Raw genomic sequence first — 26,875 nt, forward strand, 5'->3', positions numbered from 1 at the left:
CATGAAACTAGCAAGAAATTAAATAAAGAAAAATCTCACCTAGAATACAGTATAAAGTGTAAGAAACTCTTATCATCTTGTAAACTTCAAAAAATAAAAATATTCTCTTGCTGGCTCATCTAGTTTAATAATCAAACAATTGTTTAAAGCATAGGTACTATTTTCATGCCTTTGTGAGAAACATGGAAACGAGGAAGTCCTATCAACTCTAAAGTGAACTCTAGATCCTTTCCACGGAGGTGACGTGTGCTGAGGAAGGGAGAAGCGAGGTAATGCTTACTGACGATCATTCCCTTGGTCAGTGCGTTAGCACCGGCACAGCGAACTCCTTTTAAAATAAGCTAGGATGCTATCCTTTCTCGTAAAGTCGATCTACTATCTTAAAGGGAAATTGTTAAATATTTGAAAGACTGAGTAACTTCCTTTTGGGTTAGAATGTTCCTTACCTGGCCATGCTCTGTCCTAGCCCCAGGGCTAAACCAATGGCTGCAGAGGAAAGAGAAAAGCAGTTAGCGGGAAACTCACTAAAAGCACGTGCTCTCGCGTGATCAGTCTGTATGTGCTGTAAGAAACATATTTGCCACCTAGCAACAGAGCTTTACATACGCTGCATCTGAATGGATAGTTCATGTAATTCTAGGTTTACACCAATTTTGATAGAAATGTAAGAGTGCTCATAAACCCAGTAATTTTCAATTAAATAGGCAAACTCAGAATTACATTTCCATTTAATTATGTTAACATAAACTACTGGGACTGTATTCATTTTATGAATCAATTCTGGTGAGAAAATCTACAAATGCTATCGTTTACCACAACTTAATTACAGCATCATTACAACAAATGATGACCTTTGGATTGTTGGAGTTTGAAAAAAATGGTAAAAATACAAGAACTTTATATCCTCTGCCTATGCCTCCAGGAACAATCACATAAAGCCCTTGATGTGAATTCTAAAGCGTCAGCTGAAGGTGCCTTGAACCCGTTCCTTCCATAGTTGTAACACCTGGATTCTGGTTCACAGCAAATCCAACAACACTGAAAATACGGAAGTCATGGCACAGCTGCAGCGTTCTGGTCTTGCACTATGCCTCGCCCTGCCTCACTTATCACATATTGTTCTAGAGGCAACTTGGACTTTCAATGCATCTGATGATACCTTTTCAACAGGAGTTAGCATAAGTTGTGTGCTCAGTCCTCTGACCAGTATTCTGCTTAGAAACTAACTAAACATCAAGGAAACTGAGAGAGATATGTGGGAAATAAACCAGTGTGCACGCGTATATGGTGAGTCGCTTGTGTCTGAATCTCTGTGACCCTATGGACCGCAGCCCGCCAGGTCCTCCTGTCCATGGGATTCTCCAAGAAAAGTATACTGGAGTGGGCTGTCATGCCCTCCTACAGGGAATCTTACCAACCCAGGGACTGAACCTGCATCTCTCAAGTCTCCTGCATTGGCAGGTGGGTTCTTTACCACTAGTGCCACCTGGGAAGCTCAAATAAACCAGTAAAACCCCACAAATATAAGGAATGGTATTAACATTATTACTGTATCTGTGTGCATGTTAGTTGCTCAGTCGTGTCTGACTCTTTGAGACCCCATGGACTGTAACCCACCAGGCTTCTCTGTCCATGGGATCCTCCAGGCAAGAAAACTGGAGTGGGTTGCCATCCCTTCTCCAGGGGATCTTCCTGACCCAGGGATTGATCCTGGGTCTCCTGCATTGCAGGCAGATTCTTCACCATCTGAGCTACCATGGAAGCCCCCAACATTATTATTAATGCTTTATTTTTTCATGAATCATCGTACTGAACACATGAATGTGCCACGCACTCTTTACAGACACATGACATGTATGTGTTATTTTCTATCCTCAGAAAAACCTTACAAGGTTTTGCTCATGTTCCAGGTGCAGGAATGACTGAGGCTGAGATGTTGGTTTATTTGCCCAAGGTGCTTAGTGTACCATACTACAAAGGACAAAGGGGTTTACATTGAATGAGCACATTTCCTGGTTCCCTCCAACACCTGTATGTATTCTCTGACCTCTGTAGTATTAAAACCTGGGAATAAACAGCCTCAACATTAATAGGATGTGGCTATGCGCTTACCTGAACATTTCTCAAGCTCATAGACACTGATGGTCTTTGGCAGGTCAGATTCCACTTTTGTTGTGGGAATTGACACTTATTGGTATTTGTAAATGACATGTAGATTAATCAGCAACTAGAAATTAATCATTTAGTTCAGTTCCCTGAAAACTTGCCTGATAAATTTCCCCTCTGCTTGGACTGTGCCTTTTCCTTTAAAGAAAAATGTTTTAAAAAATCAAATGCATACATGCAGTTAAATGAAGCAAATCAACAAAAAAGTCTGAAAAACAGCATTGTTTCATCTATCCTGACCCCCTAAGCTCTGTTTAGAGAAACCACTGTCAACTCTTTCTGCATTTTCTTTTGGTATTTAATGATGTGTTTCTACAGAATATGGTTATACCGGCATTCTGTGGTTAATTTTAGACATTAGTGACTTTCTATTTACTGTAAATTCAGCTCTTTCATAGCTCCCAATCCTCTATTTCAAGTTATGAACACCACATTTGATTAGCCAATAGTGAGTACAGATATTACGACTACATGAACACTTTCTGCGGCTGAATTTTTCTTTTTGCCCCTCCCAGCATTGAGAGTTAACCTGTTTTTCTTCCTTTGCTAGTTTTTGGTGACCTTTGCTATGTACTGGTGATCTTTCCCAAAAAAGTTTCCAGGAAGTGCTGGATGTAAAAGAAATGGGATGTGAAGAAGTGAAGTGGGCATAGGATAATTCACTCTATCTAGAAGTTAGGCTTTCAAAATATGAGAGATCAGAAAGAAATGGAAAGAAGAGGTTTAAAAATGTAGTATATAAGAAAAGAAGCTATTGGAAGGAAAAAAAAAACCCAAAACTTCTTCCAATCAAAAAATAGAGATGTTGGAATCAGCCCCGGACAGAGGAAAGCTCTTTTCCTCTAATACTAAGAAAAAGGAGAGCCAAAGAAGGTATATTTGGATTGTTGTTGCTGTTCAGTAGCTAACTCGTATCTGACCCTTTGCAACTCCAGGGACTGCAGCATGTCAGGCTTCCTTGTCCTTCACTATCTCTTGGAGTTTTCTCATGTCCATAGAGTCGGTGATGCTATCTAACCATCTCATCCTCTGCTGCCCCCTTCTCCTTTTGCCTTCAGTCTTTCCCAGCTTTAGGGTCTTTTCAGATGAGTCGGCTTTTCTTCATTGGAAGGATTGATGCTGAAGCTGAAGCTCCAATACTCTGGCCACCTGATTTGGGTAAGTTCATCCCAATTTGTGGACTAATAGCCTTGCTTTGGAAAGTTGAAGACAAAGTCACGTTCTCGGGGCGGGAGAGAGGATGTGGGCAGCTTATTACAGGGACTTGGTGACAGGACATAGACTAACTTTTTGGGGACAACAGACTTATGGAAGGTCATGTGAAAGCACTGCTGAAAGACCTACTGTTCAAGATTATTAAAATATATCTGTGTAGCAACAAATCATATACTTTTGTGATTTTATTCAGCAGTGCTCAGTGGAGGAGCTATGGCAGTGGGTAGATGGACTGATTCACCCAAGGTTAGGAGTTTAGGGAGCAGGATGGCAGGCAGAATTCTAAGAGGACCCCCAGTGATCCAAACCCTTGTACAGCTTGCTCTCTTTGAGTGTAGAAAGGACCCATGCATAAGATGGGATAGTCAGTGCTAGAATTAGGGTGTGTATTATGAGACAACTGGCTTTAAGGAAGGGAGATCATTCATTCCTGGTGGGCTTAAGCTAAGCAGGTGATTCTTTGAAGGGACTGAACTCTTCCTGGTGAAAGAATCAAAATATGAGAGTTTCAACATGAAGAAGATTCTCCATAGTTGGGTTTGTAGTCGAAGAACCATGTTCTCAGGACCTGAAAGGAGCCTCCAGGAACTGAGAGAGATCACTGGCTGACGTGTCATCAGCAAGAAAATGAGGACTTCAGTAGTACAACTGCAGGGAACTGCATTCTGCGAACAACCTTCAAGAACTTGGAAGTGGATTCCTTTTTAAAAGGCCTCTAAATGACAACAGAGCTGATGCATGCTGTGACTTCAGCCTTATCAGACACTGAGCAGGGCACCCAGCTGAGCTCTGCCTTTTTCAGATGTGTGATTTGCAAATACCCAGTGCGTGGCTTATATTTTCATCTTATTAATAGGGTGCTTTACAGAACAAAAGTCTTAATTTTGATGAAAAGCTTTTCTTCCTCCATTGAACTGATTTTAAACTTTTTAAAGAATCTGTTGAGCATACTGCTATTAGAGTGGGTCTATTGCTGGGTTCTCTGTTCTCTTAAGTTGATTTATTTGTGTACTGTTCTGTCAACACACAGTCTTGATTACAGTAGTCAAGAGAACTGTGAGCCAGTAAATGGGTATTCTTTGAGTCACTAAGTTGGTGGTAATTTGTTAAGCAGCATAGAAAACGAATACACAGTGAGGAGACTGGAAATGATATAATAAAGGACATGGAATAAATATGAAAGAATAGGGAGCCTCCAGGAGGACGATGCAGAAAATGGAGGGGTTTGGAAACGCAATCTTTATTACTGTATGAGGACCGTGAGCATAAGAAGAGAAGAGTTGGAAGAAGACTAGGCTGTGATAAGAAAATATCATAATAACTGTCAGATATGTATGGGGAACCATGCTAATGGTCATACGAAGATTATCTCATTCAAACCTCACAACCTTAAGGAAGAGTTATAGTGCTATTCAAGGTCACAGAGCTGGCTGGAGTCAAGATTGAGACTGCTGCTGCTGCTAAGTTGCTTCAGTCATGTCCGACTCTGTGCGACCCCATAGACGGCAGCCCACCAGGCTCCCCCATCCGTGGGATTCTCCAGGCAAGAACACTGGAGTGGGTTGCCATTTCCTCCTCCAATGCGTGAAAGTGAAGTTGCTCAGTCGTGCCCGACTCTTAGCGACCCCATGACTGCAGCCCACCAGGCTTCTCCATCCATGGATTTTCTAGGCAAGAGTACTGGAGTGGGTTGCCATTGCCTTCTCTCTAAGTCTGTCCAATTCCACACCCTGTATTCTTTTTTATCTTAATTAATTACTTTATTTCAATTGGAGGATAATTGCAATACTGTGATGATTTTTGCCATACATTGACATGACTCAGCCGTGGGTGCACACATGTCCCCTCATCCTGAACCCCGCCTCCCTTCCACTGCCCTCTGCACCCCATCTCTCTGGGTTGTCCCAGAGCACCGGCTTTGAGGGCCCTGCTTCATGCATCAAACTTGCAATGGTCATCTATTTTACATATGGTAATATACATGCTTAATGCTATTCTCTCAAATCACCCCACCTTCACCTTCTCCCACATAGTCCAAAAGTCTGTTCTTTACATCTGTGTCTCTTTTGCTGCCTTGCGTATAGGATTGTCGTTACCATCTTTCTAAATTCCACATATATGCGTTAATAGACTGTCTTGGTGTTTCTCTTTCTGACTTACTTCACTCTGTGTAATAGGCTCCACCTCATTAGAACTGACTCAAATGTGTACTTTTAATAGCTGAGCAATATTCCATTGTGTATATGGACCACAGCTTCCTTATCCATTCGTCTGCTGATGGACATCTAGGCTGCTTGCATGTCCTAGCTATTGTAAACAGTGCTGCGATGAACCTTGGGGTACACACGTCTCTTTCTATTCTGGTTTCCTTGCATGTCCCATATTCTTAACCACCATTCTCCTTCACTGCCTTCAGTTATAATTTGGCGGAGGGGAAGTCTTTCTCTTTTGTACTGTTTCCTTTTTTCCTCTTTATTAATGTCCTCATGAAACATAAAAGTTACTTAATTTTTTAGCGAAAACATGAGCAAAACAGGAAATATAGAGGAAATAGTGTCCTTGAAAGCTAAAGAGTCATATTTATATAAAGACAGCAGAGGAAATGAAGGGCAGGAAAGAGGAAGATGTTATAGAGGAGCTATTTCACTGGAGCCAAGATTCCCAAGGAGACTTACGAGGGGGTTAACAGTGAAAGACACACCTGGAAGGAAGGGGCACAAAAGGGTGAAACTGATCGACTGCCGGGGTGATCAGGGCTGCACCGTCTGTCTGTTTTCAAGATTCTGAGGGGCTAACTGTGGTCTCTGGGCTCTATTCTCCCTCTGGGACATGGATGCATTTGGGGCATGCCTAAGAACTAAGCCTGGTACACGTGATTTCATTTAATCCTCACCTACCATGCTGAGAGACAGGGGGGCCTGACGTGCTGCAGTCCACAGGGTCACAAAGAGTTGGACACAACTAAGTGACTGAAAAACAACCACCACCCTGTTGACAATGGGAATAGCCATCACCTACGGAGCCCTCTCTATAGCTTTCTTTTTAGTAGAGCAATGTGGTTGGTAACTGTGGAGTACAAGGGGGTTTTCTTTTTTTGTTTTCCTTTTAAGTAAGAAGTAGATAATAAAGCTTTAGGGAACAAGGTTTTTTGAACTAAAATCTCTGTAGATGTAGTGTCCCACACTAATTCTTTCTCACTGAATCCCTTGCCCCCACCTACAGCATTGAACCACAAGTAGCAGAAATGTATAGGGTTTTGTGAGAAGTCAAATAATATTACATCTATGCAAAAGGACAAAACCAACTTCAAATTCTGTCTTCTCCTAAAAACGTGCTTTTCAGAAGGAAAGAGCTACAGCAGTTTATAATACAGATTTTTATTTTTAGAGTTTCTACTTTTTATAGAGCTTCTATTTTTTGACTCAGCAGCATAATCTTATGCTTAGTGCGCCATGTACACATCATGGTCTAAATCTGTGTTCTCTAATATGGATACTGGGGCTCCCCAGGTGGCTCAGTGGTAAAGAATCTGCTTGCCAATGCAGGAGACTTGGGTTCGATCCCTGGGTCAAGAAGACGCCCCTGGAGGAGGAAATGGCAAGCCACTCCAGTATCCTTGCTTGGGAAATCCCAAGCAAGGAGCCTGGTGGGCTACCGTTCATGCAGTTGTAAAAGAGATGGACATGATTTAGTGACTAAATAATAATATGGATATTAGTCATATGTGGCTATTTAAATTAATATGAAAAATTAGGTTCCTCAGTTGTACTAGCCACATTTCAAGGGCTCTAGACACACATGTTGAGTGGCTACCATAACCAGCAGTACAGATACCGAACATTTCCATTACTGTAAAAAGTTCTATAGGATAGCACTAGTATAAATAGGTTATCATTGAAAATTTGAACTCGCTTTGGAAGTGTATATAATCTACAATGAACATCTTCCCTGTGAACCATCACTATTTTACTGAAAAGATGCTTAAATATGAACAAGTATATAATATATTCATGTTTAGGGGTGCTTAGGAATGAGGAAGAAGAAATGTCAGTCAAACTCCTAACTCAATATCCTTTAATAGGGTTTCACGGGTCAAGAAATGGAAATAAAAATAAAGGTGAGAAGAGAGAGTATTAAGAAGAAGCCACAGGGCTAGGTAAGAACTACATCCTCGTAGCAACTATAACTGAGGACGCCAAAAGACCAAGGCACATGTGTCAATGGAGAAGACACTGACAGGGAGTTCCACAGGACCGTCACACACGACCTAGGATGACACAGGAAATTTGCTGCTTTTGGTTCTATCTCTGCCTGTGATTCTCAAAGTGTTGTCTTCAAAGTGGATTCTATGCAGCCCTGGGCAGCAGAGAGAAGTCTGGTCTTGGTTTGGAGAGAGAGGAGGTCCCCAGAATACTGAACTACTGGTCTTTGCATTCCTCACTGCCATGAACTTTCAAGGCGCCCCCCCCCCCAAAAAAAAAAGCCTGTTTCGCTTAAGAATGTCCTTGACATAGCAAGATTCCAAGGGAATCACAGCAAATCAGAAGAAGAATTGATCCAATCTGTTTTATTTATCACAATCTAAAGTTGAAGCTACTTTCACCATAGAGACATAGATGCTAAATTACAAACTGTAAATGTATGTAAATGTATTCCCAGTGACCCTAACCTTTAATCTGAGAAAATCTTACTTTAAGCAAACTCGATATTTACACAGAAGATAATATAAAGGCTGAATATCTGCTTTATAAAGGAATTTATCATAGGATTGTAAGCAGTTACTTGTGTGCATTTAAAGTAAGTTTGGATTTACCCACAATTTCTCACATAAATTTCCTAGACTTCCAAATGAAATAATTGCAAAATATAAGTATCAATGTAAAAATCAATTATTAAATTATATTACTCAATTTAAAAACAAGCATCTCATAAATAATTAGAAAAATATTGGAAAGAAAAAAATTCTGGACCACTTATAGTCAGTATATAAAGGAAAATGGAGTGAATAAAAAGCAATCCATTTGATACCTTTAATATTTTTTTAAAACTAGGTAGTCATAAATTGATTTTTACTTTGCAGATTTTTATACTTGTATCTTCAAAAAGCCAAACCAATAATTAAATGTGAATTTCAAAGTTAGCATGCTATTTTTACTCAGACATTAGAGACTAATTTCTCTCCTTCAGTCAGACTGAGATTCTTGTCACATTTCGTGTAGCTCTCCATAGTTATTTTAATGAATATTTCATTTGTATGCATTATATTTTTAATTAAAAGAAACTTATCATATACTGGACATGGAACAACAGACTGGTTCCAAATAGGAAAAGGAGTGCGTCAAGGCTGTATATTGTCACCCTGCTTATTTAACTTCTATGCAGAGTACATCATGAGAAACGCTGGACTGGAAGAAACACAAGCTGGAATCAAGATTGCCGGGAGAAATATCAATCACCTCAGATATGCAGATGACACCACCCTTATGGCAGAAAGTGAAGAGGAGCTAAAAAGCCTCTTGATGAAAGTGAAAGAGGAGAGTGAAAAAGTTGGCTTAAGACTCAACATTCAGAAAATGAAGATCATAGCATCTGGTCCTATCACTTCATGGGAAATAGATGGGGAAACAGTAGAAACAGTGTCAGACTTTATTTTGTTGGGCTCCAAAATCACTGTAGATGGTGACTGCAGCCATGAAATTAAAAGATGCTTACTCCTTGGAAGAAAAGTTATGAGCAACCTAGATAGCATATTCAAAAGCAGAGACATTACTTAGCCGACTAAGGTCCGTCTAGTCAAGGCTATGGTTTTTCCAGTAGTCATGTATGGATGTGAGAGTTGGACTGTGAAGAAGGCTGAGCGCCGAAGAACTGATGCGTTTGAACTGTGGTGTTGGAGAAGACTCTTGAGAGTCCCTTGGACTGCAAGAAGATCCACCCAGTCCATTCTGAAGGAGATCAGCCCTGGGATTTCTGTGGAAGGAATGATGCTAAAGCTGAAACTCCAGTACTTTGGCCACCTCATGCGAAGAGTTGACTCACTGGAAAAGACTCTGATGCTGGGAGGGATTGGGGGCAGGAGGAGAAGGGGACGACCGAGGATGAAATGGCTGGATGGCATCACAGACTAGATGGACATGAGTCTGAGTGAACTCCGGGGGTTGGTGATGGACAGGGAGGCCTGGCGTGCTGCGATTCATGGGGTCGCAGAGTCGGACACGACTGAGCGACTGAACTGAACTGAACTGAACTGATTGGCTTCCCCAGTGGCTCAGCAGTGGAGAATCTGCCTGCAGTCCAGGAGACACGGGAGACCTGGGTTCGATCCCTGGGTGGGGAAGATCCCCTAGAGGAGGAAATGGCAACCCACTCCAAAATTCTTGCCTAAAGAATTCCACGGACAGAGGAACCTGGTGGACTACAGTCCATGGAGTTGCAGAGAATCAGACATTACCGAGAGAATGAACACACACACATTATCGTGTATTACTAACAACTCGACTTTCAACACAGAAGTACATGCTTCACGGAAACAATGATTAGATGGAATATAAAACAAGTAGTAGGGGCTTCCCTGGTGGCTCAGATGGTAAAGAACCTGTCTGCAATGTGGGAGACCTGGGTTCAATCCTTCGGTTGGGAAGATCCCCTGGAGGAGGGCACGGGAACCCTCTCCAGTATTCTCACCTGCAGAATCCCCATGGACAGAGGAGCCTGGCAGAGGGTCACAAAGAGTTGGACATGACTGAGCAACTAAGCATAGCACACAAAACAAGTAGCATAGTGGAAATAATAATTTTCATAATTATGACACTCTATAAGGCTTTTTAATATCTCTACAGAGCGCATGTGAGTTTACCTTTAAAACCAAGACTCCATAATCTAACTAACATGTGTGGGGCAAAGTTGGCTGTTCATCAGATTTCTACAAGTAATCTTATTTTATACCTGAAATTTGTGTAAAATATCTTTCTGGAAACTATTCAAATTTTAATGACTTACCTCTACTATTCTCATATACTGCACTGAAAACTTCCAGTGAGGTGAGTTTTTCCACAGAGTCTCATGCTGGGGACTGTTCTATTAACTTTAAAACCATACACTGCTATGCATAAAATAGATAACTAATGAGAACCTGCTGCATAACCAGGGAACTCTACTCAGTGCTCTGTGGTGATCTAAACGGGAAAGAAATCCGAAAAAGGAAGGGACGTATGTATACGTACAGCTGACTCACTTTGCTATACAGAAGAAACTAACAAAACATTGTAAAGCAAATATACTCCAATAAAAATTAAAAAAAAAAAAACAAAAACAAAACTAAAAAACTATCCGTTTCTGTTCCCTAGCTCAGCAGCTCTGTTTCTTAGATTTGATATTTCCAAAGTCCCCTACACCAAAGTTTATTAACTATGCAATCACTGCTACCGAAAATTCCTAAATGCTATTGCATTAGAACCTGTAAAATATTTTCCCACATTTATTACAAATATAATTGCTGAAATTCTATGAAGTAAAATTTTGAGGATTCCTATATCAGATGGTTTCCTGTAGTTCATCTTCCAAAACAAAACAAATACTGACTTAGAGGAGTCATCAACTGAAAGTCGTAATTGTTGTCTACTATCCAGTAAGACCTCTCCACCATGACCCACCTGTCTTGGCCCCATGGGCATGGCTTAGTTTCACTGAATTAGACAATATGCCAGCAAATTTGGAAAACTCAGCAGTGGCCACAGAACTGGAAAAGGTCAGTTTTCATTCCAATCCCAAAGAAACACAATGCCAAAGAATGCTCAAACTACCGCACAATTGCACTCATCTCACACGCTAGTAAAGTAATGCTCAAAATTCTCCAAGCCAGGCTTCAGCAATACGTGAACCGTGAACTTCCTGATGTTCAAGCTGGTTTTAGAAAAGGCAGAGTAACCAAAGATCAAATTGCCAACATCCACTGGATCATGGAAAAAACAAGAGTTCCAGAAAAACGTCTATTTCTGCTTTATTGACTATGCCAAAGCCTTTGACTATGTGGATCACAATAAACTGTGGAAAATTCTGAAAGAGATGGGAATACCAGACCACCTGCCCTGCCTCTTGAGAAACCTATATGCAGGTCAGGAAGCAACAGTTAGAAATGGACATGGAACAACAGACTGGTTCCAAATAGGAAAAGGAGTACGTCAAGGCTGCATATTGTCACCCTGCTTATTTTACTTCTATGCAAAGTACGTCATGAGAAATGCTGGGCTGGAAGAAGCACGGGCTGGAAGAAACACAAGCTGGAATCAAGATTGCCAGGAGAAATATCAATCACCTCAGATACGCAGATGACACCACCCTTATGGCAGAAAGTGAAGAGGAACTAAAAAGCCTCTTATGAAAGTGAAAGAGGAGAGTGAAAAAGTTGGCTTCAAGCTCAACATTCAGAAAACGAAGATCATGGCATCTGGTCCCATCACTTCATGGAAAATAGATGGGGAAACAGTGTCAGACTTTATTTTTCTGGGCTCCAAAATCACTGAAGATGGTGACTGCAGCCATGAAATTAAAAGACGCTTACTCCTTGGAAGAAAAGTTATGACCAACCTAGATAGCATATTCAAAAGCAGAGACATTACTTTGCCAACTAAGGTCCGTCTAGTCAAGGCTATGGTTTTTCCAGTGGTCATGTATGGATGTGAGAGTTGGACTGTGAAAAAAGCTGAGAGCCAAAGAATTGATGCTTTTGAACTGTGGTGATGGAGAGGACTCTTCAGAGTCCCTTGGACTGCAAGGAGATCCACCCAGTCCATTCTGAAGGAGATCAGCCCTGGGATTTCCTTGGAAGGAATGATGCTGAAGCTGAAAGTCCAGTACTTTGGCCACCTCATGCGAAGAGTTGACTCATTGGAAAAGATTCTGATGCTGGGAGGGATTGGAGGCAGGAGGAGAAGGGGACGACCCAGGATGAGATGGCTGGATGGCATCACGGACTCGATGGACGTGAGTCTGAGTGAACTCCGGGAGTTGGTGATGGACAGGGAGGCCTGGCGTGCTGCGATTTATGGGGTCACAAAGAGTTGGACACGACTGAGTGACCGAACTGAACTGAACTGATCCAGTAAGAAGTTTCTAAAGACGATTTTAACGGACTATTTTCAGGTGGTTACTACAGCTCTGAGGAGAGTGTAGTAGGACTACACGAAACCACAGTTCATCTATGCTTTCCCTATGCCCTGTGCAAGCATCAGGAAGGGAATGGGGTTGTCTCTTTATTACTAGGCAGTAGTGGAACTTGATAACCTTGGTCACACAGCCAGTGATTTTTTAATTTATTTATTATTTATTTGGCTGCATTGGGTCTGGGCCGCACTGGGTCCTAGCTGCCGCACACAGTATCTTCATTGTATCATGTGAGATCTTTCGCAGTGGTACATGGGCTCTCTCCAGCTGGGGTGTGCAGGCTGAGATGCTCCACCACATGTGGGATCTTAGTTCCTTGATCAGAGATCGAACCTGTGACTTCTGCATTACAAGGTGGATTTTTAACCACTGGACCACCAGGGAAGTCCCGAGCCAATGACTTTCGATGTGTGCATTGTGTTGTATATTTTGAGAAATTTAAGAAAAAGAAAAAGCTTCTATCCTTAGCAAATTCATGGTCTGTTAAAGGAATTATATGCATATAATAACTACAGTCTAGAACATAATGTAACAAATATTATAATCCAGTAGAAATAAAGACCTAAAGGCAGAATAGAGAAGGTGCTGAGAATTGCTGGTGGGAATTTGAGGGGGAAAAAAAAAGATTTCCTGAAGGATATTGTAGCAGATACTGTTATGGCCTCCTCAATAGCTTTAGAACTTTCTAATTCCAGATTTCTGATTATGTCAGTATATTAAACAGCTACCTGTTTAAACCATTATTTGTAGGATATTTTGTTATTTTTTCCTGACAGGGGTCTCCAAAAGAGTGATCTTCAACCATTTTTGAGCACACAGTACCTGAAACAGTTATGAAAATATCTTCTGCTTGCATATTTTATGCAGACATCTAAAATTTTCACTGTAATCTAAATATTTGTAAAGGATTCATTTTATATTACATATATATATTGATATTTTAAAGTCAAATAATTGTACCACTCTTTGAATATATACACTGGAATCTAAATATCACTGTGCTTTTTACACCAGCCATCAATCCATTTAAAAAAGATACTAGGACAGGCATTTCTTTAAAAGTTGAAAATTTTACATGGTTTAGTTTTCTCCTGCAATTCCTTAAATTTCCAATTCACTCCCTTACAGAAGTATATCCTAATGTAATATAATTTTATGCTTGAAAGCCTTCTATTAGTTACCCTATCATAGTATTCTGCAAGAAAACTTTGTGTGTATATCTATAAACACACACACACACACACACACACACACACACATTTGCCTGAGTGCTGAACTTCTAAGTTGTATGTGGCTCTTTTGCGTGCTCAGTTGTGTCCAACTCTTTGCAATCGTATGTACTATAGTCTGCCAGGCTTCTCTGTCAATGGAATTCTCCAAGGAAGAGTACGGAGTGGGTAGCCATTCCCTTCTTCAGGGAATACACACACACACACGGCTGTGTATGTGTGTGTACATATATACATATATATACATACATACATATACATACACACACATATATACATATACACACACACACATACACATATATACACACACACACCTATAACATTTTCTTAAAGATCTGTGATTATAATACTGGAACAAAAATTTTAAGAAGTTTATAAGTTAGTCAAGCTAATAATAATTGCTGTTAGTTGATAACCATCAATTACTTAAGATCTGAAAAAGTTATCATTAGTACACAATTAATCAAATGAACATAAATATATTTTGATAATACTAAACATAAATATAAAATTTTATTAGAAAGCTATCATTAATAAGCTTTTTCCCAAATTTATTCATGTACCCATTGATGAATATTACTTTGGCATCAATTATATTGGTATTTTTAATACCTTGAGTGCTCAGAAATCTTGTTCACACAAATTGGTAAATGGAATAAAATAAAAGGAATTTGGTTAAAACCATCACTTGATTATTGAACTCCTTCAGAGTTTTATGCCTAAAAATATCACACAATGATTTCAAGATTCAGGGGTATTTTAAATCATCTACCAGATGCTGAAAACAAAGAATTAGAAACTATCTCGTTAAATTGCATTAAGCTTTGTGACTTAGTCATTTGATTTAATCTGTCAACATCAATATCAGTACAATATGAATGACCCCCTGTTTGGAACCCAAGAGGATTTTAAACCTCGGGGCAATGTGCCAAAATAAAATTAGAACTGAGAGGGCATCTTTTTTTTTTTTTTTCTAAAGGGGAAGAGAGGCAATTTTAAGACTTCCACCCAAAGCATCCAGTTCTAAGAGTCAAAGGTATGTAGCAAAGAAAGAAGCAGTTCTTAATGGTCACGTGAGCACTCGCTGCAGCTATCCCTCAAGGCTTAGCCCACAGGGAGCAGAAATGTCCATCTCCCAGTCTTTTCCTGGTACAGTTCTGACTGCACACTTTATAAGCTGCTGTCTGAGGTTCTAGAATGTAATTTAGCATGCATCTAGGGGCTGGCTGTGAGCCTCCTCAGCGTTCAGGTCGTGGCGGGCACTTCCTCTTCTTTCTCACTCCTGCTCTCTGCAACAATATAAACAGGCCGCCAGCACCTCTCTGGAAGGAATTTGTACACAGGTCCGGTGCCCTGCTTTTGTACTTGCCACCCAAGAGACAGACCCCTGGATTTCCTGGTTCTGTCAGCCAACGGGGCTTGCATTCACTGGTCCACAGGACCACAGCAAACAAAGGAGCAGTTTTTAAACAGGCACAGGAACCATGTCCATTTATGGCAGAACAGTGTCCCCTCAAGATGAGTGCAGAGGGAGCAGGCAAATCAGCGTCCCCTCAAGGTGAGTGCGGAGGGAGGAGGCAAAACATCCATTTTTATTTCTCCATGGAAGGGGCTTAGCTACATACTTTCCCAGTTGCTGACTGAGAATCTGGCTTATAATCAGCCTGCATCTGAGGTGCTGCCTGTAATCCTTCCCTTTTGGACACTGATGATCTTGGCACACCCTCAATTACTGGGAGCCACCGAGAACAAAGATGGTGGCTTGGCTAATCACAAAGATTTGTGAGACAACCAAGAGCATCTCCTACACGACACTAGTCTCATCGGTACACAATTAACTGAACAAACGTAAATATATTTTGATAATACTAAACATAAAAATAAAATTTTATTAGAAAGCTATCATCAATAAGCATCGAATAAGTAAAATCAGAAACGAAAGAGGAGCCATTAGAACTGATCACACAAAAAATACTAAGGATCCTAAGAAAATACTATAACCAATTATACTCTAACAAATCAGATAACCTAGAAGAATGGAAAAAATTCCTAGAAACACACACTTTACCAAACTGAAATCATGAAAAAATAGAAAATTAGAAAAGATTAATAACTAGGGAGGAGCTTGAACAGTAGTCAAAAACCATCCAAAAAATTAATAACTGCTAATCAATAAATGTGATACATCAAATTAACAAAATGAAGAATAAAAGTCATGATTATCTTAATAGATGCAGAAAAAGCATATGATAGAATTCAACATCTTTTAATGATAAAAATGCTCAACAAACAGAAGGAATGTACTGCTGCTGCTGCTGCTGCTAAGTTGCTTCAGTCGTGTCCAACTCTGTGCGACCCCATGGACTGCAGCCCACCAGGCTCCACCGTCCCTGGGATTCTCCAGGCAAGAACACTGGAGTGGGCTGCCATTTCCTTCTCCAGTGCATGAAAGTGAAAAGTGAAAGTGAAGTCGCTCAGTCATGCCCGACTCTTAGCGACCCCATGAACTGCAGCCCACCAGGCTCCTCTGTCCATGGATTTTCCAGGCAAGAGTACTGGAGTGGGGTGCCATTGCCTTCTCTGAAGGAATGTACTATAACCTGGTAAAGACCATATATGATAAGTCCAAAGCTAATATCACAGTCAATGGTAAAAAGCTGAAAGTTTTGCCTCTAAGATTAGGAAAAAGACAAGAATGCCTACTTACTCTTGCCACTTCTATTTAACACATATATAGGAGATCCTAGACAGAGAAATCAGGCAAGAAAAAAAAAGTAAAAGCATCCATATCAGAAAGAAGAAGTAAAATTGTCTTTGCAGATGACTTGATACTACATACAGAATATCCTAAACACTCCACTAAAAAGCTAGTAGAACAAATGAACAAGTTCAGTAAAGTCATAGGACACAAAATCAGTATACATAAATTGGCTGTGTTTGGATACACTAACAACGAAGTATCAGAGAAAGAAGCTATGAAAACAGTCCCATATACAACAGAATCAAAAAGAATAAAACATTTAGGAATAAATTTAACCAAAGCGGTGAAACTTCTACACACTCCAAACTATAAAACATTGATGGAAGAAATGGAAGAAGACACAAGTAAATGGAAAGAGATTTTGTATTCATGAGTAGGAACAATTAATATTGCTAAAATATCTATACTATGCACAGATATCCATACAATCCACAGATTGAAGAGAATCGTAAAAATTCTAATGGCATTTTTCATAGGAAGAAAAATAAATCCTAAAATATTTGTGGAACCACAAAAAACCCTAAATATACAAAGTAATCTTGATAAAGAAGAACAAAGTTGAAGCTATCACATGTCCTGATTTGAAACTATTTTCAAACTATACAAACAGAATATATATATCTATGTGTATATATATATATATATATATACACAAAAATTATAGCAATCAAAACAGTATGATATTGGTTAAAAACAGATGTACAGATCAATAGAATAGAGAGCCTAGAAATAAATTCATGAATATATAGTCAAGTTATTTATGACAAGAAGCTAAAAATATAAAGTGAAAAAAGGACTGTCTCTACAATAAGTGGTGGTAGGAAAACTGACAGCTGTCTGCAAAAGAATGAAATGGGGCCTCTGTCTTACACCATACACAAAAAACACGCAAAATGGATGAAAGACTCTAACATAAAACTTAAATTCTAAGATTTCTGAAAGAAAACATAGGGGGGTAATCTCCTTGACACTGGTCTTGGCAATGATTTTTTAAATTTAACCCCAAAAGAAAAAGGCAACAAAAGTAAAAATAAACTAGTGGGATTACATCTAACTAAAAAGCTTCTATGACAGCAAAGAGAGCATCAACAAAATGAAAAGGCAGCCTACTGAACGGGAGAAAATATTTGCAATCATATATTTGATAATGGGCTCCCCTGCTGGCTCAGACGGTGAGGAATCTGCCTGCAATGCAGGAGACCCAGGTTCAATCCCTGGGTTGGGAAAATCCCCTGGAGAAAAAAATGGCAACCCACTCCACTGCTCTTGCTTAGAGAGTCCCATGGACAGGGGAGCCTGGTAGGCTACAGTCCATGAGATTGCAAAGAGTCAAACATGACTGAGCAACTATCATTTCCACTTCACTTTCACATCTGATAAAAGGTTAATATCCAAGATAAACAACACAGGGAAGTCATACAACTTAGTAGCAAAAAAAAACCCCAAATTACACAATTAAAAAATGGGCAAAGAATTTGAATAGATGTTTTTTCCAAATAAGGCAAACAAATGACCAATGGGTACATGAAAAGGTGTTCAACATCACTAATCATCAGGGGACTGTAGGTCAAAACCATAATAAGAACATTTCACACTTGTTAAGATGCTATCCTCAGAAAGACAAGAAAAACAAATGCTGGTGATGATGTGGAGAAAAGGGGACCCTTTTATATTGGCAGTGGTAATGCAACTGGCACTGCCACTATGGAAAATAATATAAATGTTTCTCAAAAAATTAAAAAATAGAACTACTATACCATCCAGTAGTACCACTTCTGTGTATTTATCCAAAGGAAGCAAAATCATTAGCTTGACAAATTTTTTTCCCCCACTAACTTGAAAAGATATAAGCACCCTCATATTCACTGTAGCATTATTTACAATAGCAAAGACATGGAAACAACCAAAGGAAATAATTCCATTTGTGATCACATGGATGAACCTGGAGGGCATTGTGCTAGGTGCAATGAGCCAGAGAGACGAATATAAATGGTGCATGATATCATTTATATATGGAATCTTACCGAAAAAAAATGAACTTGTAGAAACAGACTACAATGGTGGTTGAGAGGGGCTGGAGTGAGGAGTAGGGTGGAAGAAATAGGGAAAGGCTGATAAAAGGGCACAAACTTTCAGTTATAGATGAATAAAGCCTGAGGGGCTAATGGACACTGATGGCAACTGTAATTAATATTGTATGACTGAAAGTTAGGCCATAGATCTTAAATGTTCTCACCAGGAAAAAGAAAAAAGTAAATATGTGAATTGGGATATATTAGTTTGATGGTGGGAATTCTTTCACAATGTGTATGTATGTATATATAATTATCATGATGTACATTTTAAATACTTTACAAGTTTTTATTTGTAAATTATACCTCATTAAAGCTGAAAAGGAAAAGAGAAACGTATTGCAAAAACTGTGTAGCATCCTTAAAGGTTGTCTGCTGCAATGGACAGATCAGCTGTGATCTTACAGTATAAATACAAGGAAGTCCTCCAAGAAAGCAAATCAGGACTGTTTGCCAAACTGGATGTATGTGTTGTGGCAAAAATTGAGTACTAAGTGCTTTCTTCAGTAAATTAGAACTTTTGTGAAGTACCCTGTATTTTCTGCAATTCTATATTTTGTATGCAGGCATCTTTAATTTATACTACATACCACATACTACAAGGAGCCATAGCCAGATCTGATCGAAATTTCATGTCACTTGGAGGACTTCGATGAGATTTTGATATAGATAAGTAACTGGACGAGACTCTGAAGTGGTCTTCTTTGGAAAAGGCAAAAAAGGCATTTCACACGGTATGTATGCATGGAAGGAAGAGAGTGAGCCAATGAGCTAAATATGACAAATTTTGTTAGCTCTATCCAACAGATAGTTTCCTCTCCTAATCCTTACTTTGTTACAGGGCTTCTTGGTGGCTCAGATGGGGAAGAATCTGCCTGCAATGCAGGAGACCTGGGTTCAATCCCTGGGTCAGGAAAATCCCTCGGAGAAGAGAATGGATACCTACTCTAGTATTCTTGCCTGGAGAATTCCATGGACAGAGAAGCCTGGTGGGGTACAGTTCGTGGGGCCCCAAAGAGTTGGACACGAATAAGCAACTAAGACTTTCACTTCCATTTTTTCATGTGCCATCCTCAAGTAACCTATCATGCCTGATTTAAACCTCTGCTAAACATCTATATTCCTAAACTCCCTTGCAACTACAGGTGACCTAGTAACCCAGTTCTGGCCAACGAGAATTAAGGGAAGGTGGGTGAGTGATTTTGAAAAATAATTTTGCATCTTGAGGAAAGCTGCTTGGAAAGAGGAAAGGTCTTTCCCCTTCTTCCTGTCTTGAATGCAGACATATGTGGAACCATCTTCAGACTATGAGGCAGTAAATATGTATGTAAGAGAAAAAACCAGGAAGATGGTTATGTTGAAATGCACCCCCCTGAAAGATATGTTGGAGTCCTAACCCCCAGTACAAAAACACATGATCTTATTTTGAGATCAGGTCTTTTCAGAGGTAATCAAGTTAAGATGAGGTCACTAGGGTAGGCCCTAATTCAATACAACCTTATAAAATGCTATTATATATCTGTATCAGTGTCACTACAAAAAGCAGAAAGTTGGACACAGATACAGGCACAGGCAAAAGGCTGTGGGAAGGGGGAGGCACAGGCTGTGTGATGCAGAAAAGTCAGGGAATGACAAAGGTTGCCAGTCAACCACAAGCGAAGCGGGAACAAGGAACAGATTCTCCCTTGGTTCCCTTGGAAGGAGCCAACCCTGCTGACGCTTCGATCGTGAACTTCCAGCCTTCAGAAATGTGAGGCAGTCAAAGCCCTCTTAAGGAAGAAAGAGCAAACCTTGGAGGATTCACGCTCCCTGATTTCAAACTATACTACAAAGCTATAGTAATCAAAACAGTACAGTACAAAAACAATTACACAAATCAAGGGAACAGAGTAGAGAGCCCAGAAATGAACCCACACTTACACAGGCGATTAATCTACCACAAAGGAGGTGAGAGTTTACAGTGGGAGAAAACAGCCTCTTCAATAACTGAAATGAATACATCACTGTGTGTTACCTATACGTCAATGAAAAAAATTTTTTTAATAAAAATTAAAGGGAGAAAATTAAAGAAAAATTAAGAAAATTAAAGGGAGAGTACAAGAACACAAGAAGAATGTTATTCTGCCATGAAATAAAAAGTATGGAAAAAGAAAATAACTATGAGGCAATACATTTGTTTTTTAAGCCACCAGTTTGTGGCCTTTTGTTACAATACCCCTAATAGTACACTAATACAGATGATGAAACAGAAAAAGAGAAACAGTCTGGCCCCTGATAATACCTTTATGGTTAGTGGCAAACTCTAGAACCTTTTTCCTCTTAACTTTTCATGTGAGGGGGGAAAAAAAACCTTTTGGTTTGAGCTAGTGTTAATTTCACATTCTGTTACTTGCACCTAGTACATCTTATAAATAAATGGTTTTTCAAACAGCCCTGAATAACAAATAAGGTTTTGACAGATATGGGTAGGAAGAAATGAGCAAAGAAAGTCAGTGGCGAAAGAAGCCAGTGAAGCAGAGTACGTTATATTCAGGGAACAGAGGCAGACAGCTGGAACACGGGTGTTCCGAGGGAGAGGCAATGGGGACAAGTTGAAGGGAAACTGAGCCATAATGCGGAAGGTGTTTAATCATATGCTAAGGTTTCTCTACTGTCAAGAAGAATACCGGAAGTTTTCATAGGGGAATAAAAGGATCAGAACTGAAATTAAGTAGCAGAAGTAAGTAGTGTGTACTGAAATAGTGAGAGAGCAGAGGCAGAAAGAAACGTATATAATATAATGGAGTTTTAATTAAAATAATGGAGCAGGATATGGAAAAGAGGAGGTCAGAATGAGATTACTAAAATAAAGTGGACTAGTCACATGTAGAGTGCAAGGTGGTAAAATGACCATTTTAGATCACTTTAGTCATTGACCAACATTATCCTGAGTGCTGAGAGAATGGTAATGAAACACACTGGGATGACCTGGGAAACTCTGAAAACAGTGGCATCTAAGTTCCATTCCCAGAAACTCGTTTTTAATTGATTGAGAACCACTGGGAGATGGGTGTGGAAGGATGTCAGGATATTATAAATGAGGGTCATACCTGCTAATTTGAGACGAAACACTCGACTGACATTACCAATTTTGTCCTATTTTAAATACAAACTTCCACATCCTCACTCATTCAGTAACTAGTACCGGGCTATGATGGTGATAAAGAGATCGTTTGGCCTCAGAGCATTTAAAATTTTTATCAAATGTAATTTTTGATTTAAATATAACTCCAGATCTGTTTTCTTGAGTACTGGTTTTATACCAGAACAAAGACTGAAATGAAACATACAAATGGTTGTCATTTTGAAATTAAAAAATGCTTTATCCATTTTTCTTTTCTGTTTGAGGGAAAAAAAAGAGAGAAGGTCTTATAGGATAATAAAAAATGAATAAGATAAGCTATTAAAAGGGAAGATTGTGATATTATAAGCTAAAAAAATAAATGTATAAAAATAATTTATATAAATAATCTTATACCACATAAATTATGTTAACAAAATTTATAAATTAAGCTAAAAAATTTAAGAGGGAGGGGATATATGTGTACACATAGCTGATTCACACTGTTGCACAGCAGAAGCTAATACAATATTATAAAGCAATTACACTCCTATTTTACAAAAGTAGATTTAAAAAAATAGGATCTAGTGGGTACTAATATAATTGTTTTTCAGAAAAAAATTCATTCAATAATTAATTCATATCATTCCATACTTTAATGGCCTTTCTCAAGTTCAACCAGCTTCATGGGAGACATAGGGTATTGGGACAAAATACACAACTTATTTAAGGTTTTCCAACAAAGATATATTTAGAAACAGAATCAGCACCTAGAAAGCCACCCCATAACTCACTAATTTGTTGTTGTTCGGTGGCTAAGTTGAGTCCGACTCTTTGAGACCCCATGGAGTGTAGCACATCAGGCTACGTGTGCTGTGGTATCTCCCAGAGTTTGCTCAAATTCATGTCCAAACTCACTAAGCCAAAGCTTTAATTTTTTGAATTATCTAGTAAATTAGTCTCTTTTTTTTTTGTTGTTAAATGAAAATACATTCTGGTTCCTTCACAGCTCATGCTGGACAGGAGCAGAGGGTAGAGAATTAATGAGAAAAAGAATCACTCACTCTTCATTTCAATACTTTAGAAAGGGCTGTGGGAGGAAGGAAGTGAGAGCCTGATGCTACTTAATGTAATGAAAGTGTAAATGCTTTAAGATAATATATGAATTTCAAGAACACATGAATTTCAAATTTTATCACAAGTAAAACAGTGACTATTTAAAAACCTTTCTTTAAATTTCTGCCATGCGTTTCATTTAAATTGTTCCATTGGACTACTGTTATTGGCATATGATGTGTATTACTCTTTTTTAAGGTGTATTTAAATTAAACCATCTTTACTAGCAATAGTTACCAATTTCCCCCCAAAAAGATGCAGAATAGTCCAACAAGATTATACAAATACAGTGCACACTCACTCGTGGTGATGAGAATCTGGAGAAAAGTGAACCATTCTCTTGTTGCTGACTGGGCCAGGAGTTGTCACCTGAAAGATTTAAAACCAAAACCAGTCACAGGTGAGTCTGTAAAAGGCAGTGAATAATAGGGATGTTTTCATTTGAAGACATCCACTCTGAAATGCAGAATGTAACAGTTCTCAAAATCTAAGACACAACTGCATGGACCAAAAGTATAATTAAATTCCTGGTAAGAATGAACTACTCTTTTAGTCTAGCATAGTTCCTCTGCTAGAATTTTAAGACTATTTAAAAAGTATCTTTATAACAGAAAAAAACAACTTTCTGAAGAACTAGACCACTGAATCTCATTTCCAAATGCTGCTGCTGCTGCTGCTAAGTCACTTCAGTCGTGTCCAACTCTGTGCAACCCTACAGACGGCAGCCTACCAGGCTCTGCCGTCCTGGGATTCTCCAGGCAAGAACAAATGCAAGCTTATTTAACTGTATGTAAAAAAAAGAGGTTTACTTAATTAGTGTTGAGAAGATGGTATTTCCTAGGAACAACATCTTTGTATTTAATTCTTAAATGTAAATGACATGTATTATAATGCACACACTTAAATGCATACAAATTAATATATACATACTGCTCTACATAAAACAGATGAGCAACAAGGATCTGCTGTATAGCACAGGAAAGTATATTTATTATCTTGTAATAACTTACAATGAAAAAGAATATATACATATAAATATATATAACTGAATCACTTTGCTGTACACTTGAAACTAATGCAACATTATAAATCAACTGTATGTAAAAAATGCATACAAAAACTTAAGTCAAGGGAGCAGTGAATAGTCCTTTTTATAATTTTCCCATAAAGTTAGGAATTATCTGTGTATTTACATAGAACAATGATTTCATTCAAGAGAAAAAATTTTATGCCTTTATTTCTAAATCAAAGTAAAAACCTGATAAAGAATTAAAGGTTCAACTTTTCTGATAATGCAAGCTACTCCTATTTTCCATGTCACAACTTTTCTCTCTAATAGAGGGTTCTCAACAGGAACATAAACATAGCATCATGCAAGAATGAATCCACAATCACAACTGACAAGAGATAAAGTTACAACTTAAGGCTTTACGTAATGCTTCATCATATTACAAAAAAAAACCCAACCCTCTGTAATTATAGGAGTGCCACTTAACATACAGAATCCAGAAAGGCATGATGAGGCAACAAATGCCTCTGAAAAGAAACGAACATTTTCAAAAATGTATGTCATCTTCTTTCACTCGGGTAACAGGGATGCCAGCACACACTGAAATTCCAAAAATTGCAAATACTGCAAATGTGCACAGATGATGACATTAATAACCCTACGGTTTGAGCACCACAGGTAAACATGTGGCTCAACTCCAGGACTACATCCTGCATTCATCTCAGAATGAGGTTTTCATGCTCCTCCAGTGGGTAACCCTGGAATGCAGTAATCCATTTTCTACACCGTGGCTATGAGAAAAGCCGACTGTGCCTATGTCATGCTTTGTTAGAGGTTCATGATCACATTATCTCAGGGTGGACCTGACACTTTTATTCAGTTTACAGTATGTTCTATGTACAGGCAACTTATTTCCTTTGCCAGGGCTGCTGACAACCTTTTCCACACTATATTAATCTTGTTTACTGACTTTATCTTGGTACGAATATCAGAAAACTGAACTTTTTATCTCAGAGAAAAAATAAACAACATGTTGACAGAAGCAGAAGCTATTTTCAGGGCTAAAATTGCTTGTTTACCTGCAGCTACACTTATGGAAAAATGTTTAAGTCTTGCTCTGGCTTGAGATACATAATCTGAAATTTAATAAATGAAAGAATTTCACATACACCCATGTGATAAATTGCCCAAAGAAAAACAATGCAACTGAATACAATAAAACAGAATTTATAACTAATTTATACCACAATACAAATGTAAGCTTTCAATCTAGTCAGAAATAATCATACTGTATATTTCTCAGAAATCATATGTAGAAACTATGAGCGCAATTCAATTGCTGTAAACAACTCACAGAAGATTTATAATAGCAAATGTAGATATTTAAATGAGTCTACATATTTACCTAGTACATAGGCCCCCTTTTAAAAAGATGTAAATATCCCATTTCATTATTTCAAGTCAGTTTGGTTTTACTTTTAAAGATATTCAAATAGGCATAATTTAGAATTTTTAAAAATTAAACAAACACTGAGGTCTATCTATGATAATCTTTTCAGGTCAGTGACACTGGTCTGCCTCTGGAGTGAAATATTCTAATAATGGGAATCTTTTGCTACTTTAGGGATTAGACATCTTAACCAAAAAGGTGAGAGAGACTGAGAAAGGAATATGACAAAGCTGTTTATTGTCACTCTGTTTATTTAACTTATACACAGAGCACATCATGCGAAATGCTGGGCTGGATGAGTTATAAGGCAGAATAAAGATTGCCAGGAGAAATATCAACAGCCTTAGATGTGCAGACAATACCACTCTAATGGCAGAAAGCAAGGAGGAACTAAAGAACGTCTTGATGAGAGTGATGAAGGAGAGTGAAAAAACTGGCTTAAAACTCAATTAAAAAAACTAAGATTATGACATCCGGTCCCATCACTTCATGGCAAATAAAAGGGGAAAAGTTGGAAACAGTGGTAGATTTCCTCTTCTTGGGGTCTAAAATCATGCATATGGTGACTGCAGCTACGAAATTAGAAGACTCTTGCTTCTTGGAAGAAAAGTTATGACAAACCTAGACAGTGTGTTAAAAAGCAAAGACAATACTTTGCTGACGAAGGTCAAGGCTATGGTCTTTCCAGTAGTCATGTATGGATGTGAAAGCTGCACCATAAAGAAGGCTGAGTGCTGAAGAATTGATACTTGCCAACTGCAGTGCTGGAGGACTCGAGTCTCTTGGACAGCAAGGAGATCCGTCAGTCTTAGAGGAAAATTAACCCTGAATACTCATTGGAAGCTGAAGCTGAATTTCTGATACTTTGGCCACCTCATGCAAAGACCGACTCACTGGAAAAGACGTTGATGCTGGGAAAGATTGAAGGCAGAAGGAGAAGGGATGACAGAGGACGACATGGTTGGATGGCATCACTGATTCAATGGACATGAACTTGGGCAAACTCTGGGACATGTTGAGGAACAGGGTAGCCTGGAATGCTGTAGTCCATAGGGTTGCAGAGTCAGACGTGACTTGGTGACTGAACAATAAGATCTTAGTACAGAATTCAGCTCATGAAAATCAGGGCTATCCTAGAGTTTCAGTGTATTTTAAACTTGAAAACATGTGTTTAATACAATTGATTATTAGTAGTTACTTCAAAGAATTATAAAATATCAAGAAACATTCTTATAAAATTCTTCCTTAAAGTTATAATTCAGGGTTAATCTTTCTAAAAATAAATTGAAGCAATTTAAAATATCAGGTCAAATTATTAATTTCTAGTAAACATTCAAGTATGGTGATTATTTTATTCTCTTAAAAAAGATGCCTTCCAGTTATTTCAAAAATGTCTTAGAAAGAAATGACAAATTTTAAAAAATCATAACTCTTTAAATAACCTATAAGATATTCATGTTGTAAAGTTTGTTACCAAAAGTTGATTTTATTTCACAAGGCCAGACAGGAAACAGGTGTTCTGTTCTTCATGAGAAACAGTAGCTCCACAATCCAGTTCTTGTTGTTTGTTAAAACTCCTGAGATAATCATTT

At 38.7% G+C, this 26,875-nt stretch overlaps 1 protein-coding gene across 3 annotated transcripts in view; it reads right to left on the bottom strand.

The window, feature by feature from the left end:
• Positions 1 to 26,875, bottom strand: part of GPATCH2 (G-patch domain containing 2) — a 201,647-nt gene that overhangs the window by 64,037 nt on the left and 110,735 nt on the right. For 2 of the 3 annotated variants that reach the window (XM_069544572.1, XM_069544574.1), the window contains exons 6-7: positions 23,126 to 23,193; positions 447 to 486 (exon numbers count right to left, since the gene is read on the bottom strand). In XM_069544572.1, coding sequence (XP_069400673.1) covers positions 447 to 486; positions 23,126 to 23,193 — 108 coding nt within the window. The remainder of the gene's footprint in view (positions 1 to 446; positions 487 to 23,125; positions 23,194 to 26,875) is intronic. The other variant, XM_069544573.1, reaches the window with a different exon arrangement.

The sequence above is a fragment of the Ovis canadensis genome, chromosome 12, assembly GCF_042477335.2.
Source record: "Ovis canadensis isolate MfBH-ARS-UI-01 breed Bighorn chromosome 12, ARS-UI_OviCan_v2, whole genome shotgun sequence".
Classification (NCBI taxonomy): Eukaryota; Metazoa; Chordata; class Mammalia; order Artiodactyla; family Bovidae; genus Ovis; species Ovis canadensis.